Raw genomic sequence first — 7,011 nt, 5'->3', positions numbered from 1 at the left:
AGCTGCTCTTAATCAGTATTCAGTTAAGCGCAAGTATATAATCTTGCTATGGTTTCTTAAAAAGGGGCACAGCCTTATCCTTGGTTTCTACGAGAGGGAATCAAAAGATTTTTTTTACTTTCATGCGTTTGCCTTCTGTGATGCTAAGATATGAATGTCATGTCCACTATTAACAAGCTCTCATCTTCGATATATAGGTTGTTGCCCACATTTAGGGTTTGTTCGGTAGCTCTCCAACTCCTAGCTTCCGCAGATCTGCGAGTGGAGCTGATCCGAACGGCCCAGCTCCAAGAAGCTGGCTTCCCGAATCAGAGCAGCGTGCACGTACAAAAACTCGGAGCGGCAGTTTCGGCGATCCAGGAATCGGGAATCCTGGAATTGGCGTTCTTTATGAGCAGATGCCACCGCTAAGTGACTCGAGGGGGTCGCGTACCGGTTCGCCACTTCTATCTCCTCTGTGCTCATGTGTTCGACTGGGCCCGAAGGCCCCCTTACCTGTTGAGCCGACTGGGCTCCAGCCCACCCAGGCAGGTTGGCCTGCTGGCGCGTACGAGAAGCTGGAGCGAGGAACCGAACAAATTTTCATCGATTGCAATCCGTGCAAGAAGCTAGCATTGGGGAATAGAAGCAAGATTTGCGGATTCAGTGAAGATGGAGGACATTCGAACAGGCCCTTAGTCGGCTAGCTAGAGATGAGTGATGCATGTATGTCTCTTAGGTGTCCACTCTCCCACTTATGTAGAATTTTGTGCAAAAACACATTTTTGATGAGCGACCGGTCCAATGGCACACGCTATTACGCTAAGGCGAGCATTTGGAGGCCGTGTTGCTCCTGTTTGCAGACTAATGTTCAAAAGTAAGATTGGCGAAATGCTTGCAGGGGGCGCCAGCCGTTTAGGACTAGTACAATGTAAAAATTCAACTCTACCAATTTTGATTGCAATCACCGTGCTTCAAACATAAATTGATGCAACTTTTTTTCTTTTAAGGGGATAAATCGATGCAGCTTGATCCCACAATTGGTACTTTGGCATGTGAAATCCCTTGTGTGGATAAGTGAGGTGCAGCCTGTGCCATCGGTGATAGGCTCAAACGAGTCACGAAACAAAGGAAAGGAACAATGAAAGCGACGAGTTTTTTTTGGGGGGGGGGGGGGGGGGTGTGTTTCTTGTTTGAGGGGTAATTTGTTTTTTTTACGAAAAGTTTGAAGGATATGAAAAAGGAGGTGCAGTTTTTCTTAGACAAACTCGCGCCTATTGCAGGCCGTCTATGGGCCCAAATTTGAAGACGGCGGCCCAAAGAGGGAAGAATAAACAGAAAGGGGAGGTCCAGTAAACGTCCCGAGGTTCAGACGAAGTGCCGAGCACGAACATAGCGGCGCTGCAACCTCTCCGCCCCCACGAAGAGAGAGAAAACCATGGCGGCGGTCGGCGGCGCGGGCAACGGAGCCGGCGAGGAGGCAGGTGGGGCCGAGTTCTACCTGCGGTACTACGTGGGGCACAAGGGCAAGTTCGGGCACGAGTTCCTCGAGTTCGAGTTCCGCCCCGACGGCAAGCTCCGCTACGCCAACAACTCCAACTACAAGAACGACACCATGATCCGCAAGGAGGTCTTCGTCTCCCCCTCCGTGCTCCGCGAGGCCAGGAGGATCATCCAGGACTCGGAGGTTTGTGCCCCGCGTTTCCTCCTTTTCTAGTCACGAACAGAGACCTAGGGTTAGGGTTTTGTGCCGACGGTGATGGGCCAATCTCTGCTGGATTGACAGATAATGAAGGAGGACGACAGCAACTGGCCGGAGCCCGACCGCGTCGGCAGGCAGGAGCTCGAGATTGTCATGGGCAACGAGCACATCTCCTTCACCACCTCCAAGATCGGCTCCCTCGTTGACGTCCAGACCAGCAAGGACCCGGAGGGCCTCCGCATCTTCTACTACCTCGTCCAGGTAATTCCATCCCCATTCTTTCCCAGGCATCTTTAACATAATTTGCATCATGTCAGCAATGTGGATTTTATGCTTAGGTCAGGTGTGAATTTTGCTATTGGAATATAGCTTAACTGAGCATTAGTCTTATTCACTTGGTCGCATATCTAGAGTCCTTGGTGGTAGCAGAAACTCAAATGTTTGTCTAGGGGTATTGATGCTTGGTACAAACTGGGAAGACCTTTTATGGCTTTTCCCATGGGTGACTGAGTCTGAGTATTCCTTGTGCTAAACTCATTTGTAATATACCTGATTTAATAGTAGAATGGAACTTAATTAGCTCAAAGTAATCTACTGACTGTGAGGTGGTTATTGCGGTATTGCCATGCCTTCATGATTTTTTGAGATAAACGACGAGTCAATGGTTAACAAGATGTCAGATTGTCTTCTTCTTCATCCTCTACTAACCAAGCAAGAACCAATTTCTTACAAAACATGCTAATATGATTGATTAATGTTTGAATACCCCATAGGAACCTAGCATACCTGACATCTAAAGGAAGCAAAACAATATATACCATATCACATCCACCTTTTGGTATGTAGTGTTTACAAGTGACCAAGCTAAAAACTCGAAACAAAAGAAGGTCAGCAAATATAACATGACTTCAAGAGGTCAACATCTGTTCTTATTCTGAACCTTTCACTCTACTCCGCACAACCTGTACCTGTAAGGATGTGGTCTAAGGAAGAAAAAACTGAATTATATGGAAACACAAAAAAGAAAATGAACAAGAAAGGAAACAAGAGTGGACTGTTCCTCCATAATATCATATTGTTTCTGGATAGCCATACAACCCACTAGTCTGTGACAGTGCCAGTTAATGATTTCTGTTTTGGATGACCATATACTTTGTCTACACTAGCACTGAGGAAATGTGAGCTCTTCCTGTGGATGGTCATATACTTCTTTTGTCTACGTCACCCAAGATATATCAATTCTTCCCATCCTCTTTCAGTTGTGCCTCTGTGAGGCTGTCACCATATCGGTTTTCTGGGAACAGTTAAACATATGAACCACAGATGTAGATTCCCCCACCCCCCCACCCCCCAATTTTTTTTTAATCTTAAAGTAAGAGCACTCAGTACATACAATAGATAATAGAAATTGCTCTGTTGTTTAATGTGGATTTAAATTTTGCAATTAAAAGATCTGGAACAATGTGGTTTGCTTATAAAACTTAAAGGGCTAGCTGTTTTACTGAGCATATTTTGTGGTATGGTTTCTATTAACTGTCAATAATCTGCATCTTTGTTAGCCTTTTTTGGTTGCTCTGTTAATCAACATCAACATGTTTGTAATATATCTCCTGCTTTCACTACCTGAGATCTTGAAAACTATGTGTGGACAGTGTGAAACAAAGATGGAGGTTTTGTTTGTTACTAATATCAGTAGCCGTTTTGAACACAATCAGTTTAGAGTTCCTAACCAGACTGACTATCTAGATGTAAACACAGAAAACATGATATTGCTATACATCAGTATAATCGATGGATGCATCAGGGTCCCTTGGAGATTTTGCAAGTTCTGTACGGTTTACACCTTATAATAAGACTTGACTGAGTTCATAATAAGGTTAAAAAAATTGTTCGAGGCTGATGTTGGTTAGGTGGTCACCTCTGGCCGTTAGCTACCTGCTCTGAAGCTCGCTTTAGTATCTGTTGCCCAGTATGTATTGTAATAACTAGATATGATGCTAATTTCTTTTTGTTTTCTGTGCTTCATTTTTAAACTGGTAACCTCAGCATATTTGCCTTCTCTATAAAGTTGGGCCGAGAGGCCTTCTGTTTAAAAAAAAATAACAGGAGAAAAATTATTGTTTGTTGCATGTTCTATTTTACTATTTTTGTGACCTATTGTTTAGTGAATTAGGTGATTAATTGCATCTCAAGTTGACTGTATGATACCATACGGAAAAACTGAAAACCTTCTATGTGATGGGGTGTGTTAGTGGAAAAAGATAACATGTCCATTTTGCCTTATTTCTGATGACATTCTTAAATTGGTTCTTCTACCTAATTAAAATATCCAACCTCTTCTGTACCATAGATCCTTAGTCTTCTGTTAGGTTTGCTTAGTGGACAACTGTCATGAGAGACCATGTGTTAATTATTTCCTAGGCACATTAAGGAACTGTTAGTGGCATGTGCATTATAGTTAAAAAGTTTAAAGTGGGGCACAAAACCGCATAATTAGCTGCTGCTCTTAACCCCACCAAGGCAAATGGACTAATTAGTTTAAACTGTTCTGAGGATAACTAGTATTTTGTTTTTTCACAATACTGTATGCCTGTAACTGAACTATTCCTGACATTTGTGGATGTTTTTGTTTGCAGGACCTTAAATGTTTCGTGTTTTCACTTATCAACCTCCACTTTAAGATCAAGCCTATTCAGCTTTGAGCTATGTTGGGTTTTCCCGGTTGTGTTATGGTACTGCGAGTGTTAGAGAATTCTGTACTTATGTAATATGCCATGAGTTGCTTCTGATGCGGTTGGGTGTGCGTGGAACACTGTGGGTGATCCCTTTTGGCATCACCTGAGGTTATTGGATTGTGCAAGCTTCGAGTGCTCATTGATATTTATGCATGTTTGTTTTACAATCTCGCACCTTTTTTTTATCAGTGCAGTAGCACCTTTTACCACCACTTCTTGTTTATGATCAAAGGCCTGTGCTGCCTTCTTGACCGTCCATAACTAGTTTGCATGTCTGTTGGCCAAACCGTTGGGGTGGCCGCTCTTTCCATTTTCATGGATGCAGCATGAGGGTAACTCTTTTGATTTTTAAATATTCTTTTATGAATCATGACTTGTGCATTTGTGCTAGCAAAACTGACAAATAAAAGAGATCCCCAAGTGGCATTGGAGATAAAGGTTTTGGCATCTACAGATTCTTTCATGAGTTGTGCACCTGTGTGCTGGCAAAACTGACTAGTAAAAGATACCCAAGGTGATTAAAGGCTCCTTTTGGATCCTTTATTTTGCAAAGCAGAACAGTGTGATTAAAGGCTCCATTGGGCCTATGGAACTTCATCTTTAGCCTGTGATTAAAGGCTCCATCTTTAGTGTGGATTAGTGGCATCTACGGAGCACTGTTTGGTGGCCAGCAAGCCTTCTTTTGGCTTTCGCAACGACATAGGCTACCTCCTTTCATGCAAAAGGAGGTCAGATCTTATTACATGAACGTGATTATGTTCTCCCATCAGATGCAGGCATGCCCCTATTATAGCATTTACCCTCTCGTGAAAATGGTAAACATTTCTAGTAGCGGTTAACAAGTAAAGATGAATATGGCGCAAAAGGAGGTTAGATCTTGTTACATAAGAAGAGTCTCATGAACATGATTATGTTCTCCATCAGATCCAAGCATGCCAGTATTGTGGCCTTTCCTCACTCTATTGGAAAGAGTAAACTTTTGTAGTAGTGGATAACAGGAGATTTGAGTTGAGAGGGAAATGCAAAAACCATAGTACTCCCTCCATTCCAAAATACTTTAAGTTCTAGTTTTGTCCTAAGTCAAACCTCTTTAAATTTGATCAATTTTATAGAAAGAATTGTTAATAGCTGCTCTCTCCATTCTATAAAAAAACCACGGCAAGAATTAGGGAATGGGGGGAGTACAACATCAAATACATATATCATGGAAAAACATGTTATGATGAATCTCATGAAGCTAATTTGGTATTGTAGATATTGGCATATTTTTCTACGAACTCGGTCAAACTTTAAAAGGTAGACTTATAACAAAACCTAGAACTTCAAGCATTTTGGAACGGAGGTAGTAACTTGGAAGAGAAAAATGAGGGTCATTACCAGTAAGGAGGAGAAAAGAAAAAGATACAGAAATAGCAAGTTGTGAATTCGAACCCCCTGATTCGGGTGCACCCAGTAAAGAAGGAAACAGCGTGGGACAAACATGCTTTGTTGCTTTTCAGTTTTATCCCCACTCCATGATAAATTCAGCATGAGCATGTTACTTCACTCCTGCTTTCCTTTCCTCCAAAATCCAAATGGTCCAAACAGAAAAGATTCATCATCGCATTGGTCCAAACAGTCTTATCTTCCATGTGCTATATGAATTTTACCAACCATCATTACCTGGTACCACATATTTATTTACCTTTTAGCCAAAAAATCAACCTTTTCGCCTTGCTGTGCAGTGCAGTGGCCAGTTTTTCTTCTTCAGTGTAATGGCCAGTATTTTTTTCAGTGCAATGGTAAGTGTATCTATATGAGTAGGGCGTTTTGGTGACTGAGCTCCGAGGAGGCCGAAATTTTGAAAAATTGAAAATTCAAACTTTTCAGTTTCAAAAAATTCTGAAAAAGCAATACATGTGCGTAAGGATGTAATGTATATGTGTGTAAAATTTCACGATGAAATACTTTGAATTGCGATCTGTACAAAAAGACAAAATCATGAACATTGAGCAATGAACAGTACATGTGTTCAACAGCCATAGTTTTTTTTTGCACATCCCTCATTTCAAAGTATTTCATCATGAAATTTTATGCGCATGTACATTATACCTCTAGGTATATGTGTATTTTTTCAGAATTTTTTGAAACATAAAAGTTTGATTTTTGATTTTTTTTTAACCAGTCTCCATGGAGCCCGTCCACCATTCAGAATTTTCGTATCTATATATCTTTTATAGACAAACTCCACCTGCAAGTCATTAAATAGCTATTTTTCCACGCATGTGTGCTTCCACATCATCAAATTTAGCATCCGTCCGATTAGGCTTGAGAATCTCTCTACCGCTTAACATGCATTAGTGCATTTTAAGTGGGTTTTAAATCATATTGCATTTAATTTTAACATGCAAACTTTTCGTGTCAAGTTTTCTTTTCTTATGCAAAAATTTATGGCATAGTTTAAATCATAAGAATGGAATTTGTATTCTAGACAATATTTAGAAAATAGATTTCCAGTTTGCGGCTACACACGGGGTGTCGTCTAGCTTTTATAGCATTCAGTGCAATGGCCAATTAGTTGGGTAGGCCTCTTTTTTGTGGGGTACTTTGTTTTCC

General features: G+C 41.3%; 1 protein-coding gene across 1 annotated transcript; it reads left to right on the top strand.

Moving 5' to 3' along the window:
- The first annotated feature begins 1,331 nt into the window (after positions 1 to 1,331).
- LOC109761680 (protein mago nashi homolog 2) lies at positions 1,332 to 4,583 on the top strand. The gene is made up of 3 exons (XM_020320503.3): positions 1,332 to 1,666; positions 1,766 to 1,942; positions 4,318 to 4,583. The coding sequence occupies exons 1-3, from the start codon at positions 1,418 to 1,420 to the stop codon at positions 4,381 to 4,383; spliced, it is 492 nt and encodes a 163-aa protein (XP_020176092.1). The 5' UTR covers positions 1,332 to 1,417; the 3' UTR covers positions 4,384 to 4,583.
- The last annotated feature ends 2,428 nt before the right edge of the window (positions 4,584 to 7,011 follow it).

The sequence above is a fragment of the Aegilops tauschii genome, chromosome 7 (genome assembly GCF_002575655.3).
Source record: "Aegilops tauschii subsp. strangulata cultivar AL8/78 chromosome 7, Aet v6.0, whole genome shotgun sequence".
Taxonomy (NCBI): Eukaryota; Viridiplantae; Streptophyta; class Magnoliopsida; order Poales; family Poaceae; genus Aegilops; species Aegilops tauschii.
Note: the sequence above shows the minus strand (reverse complement) of the source record. Positions and strands in the feature narration are given on the sequence as shown.

Coding starts and splice junctions, on each gene's coding strand:
- LOC109761680 (XM_020320503.3), top strand. CDS start 1,418: ATGGCGGCGGTCGGCGGCGCGGGCAACGGAGCCGGCGAGGAGGCAGGT. Junction 1,667..1,765: donor GGATCATCCAGGACTCGGAG/GTTTGTGCCCCG, acceptor CTGGATTGACAG/ATAATGAAGGAGGACGACAG. Junction 1,943..4,317: donor TCTTCTACTACCTCGTCCAG/GTAATTCCATCC, acceptor TTTTGTTTGCAG/GACCTTAAATGTTTCGTGTT.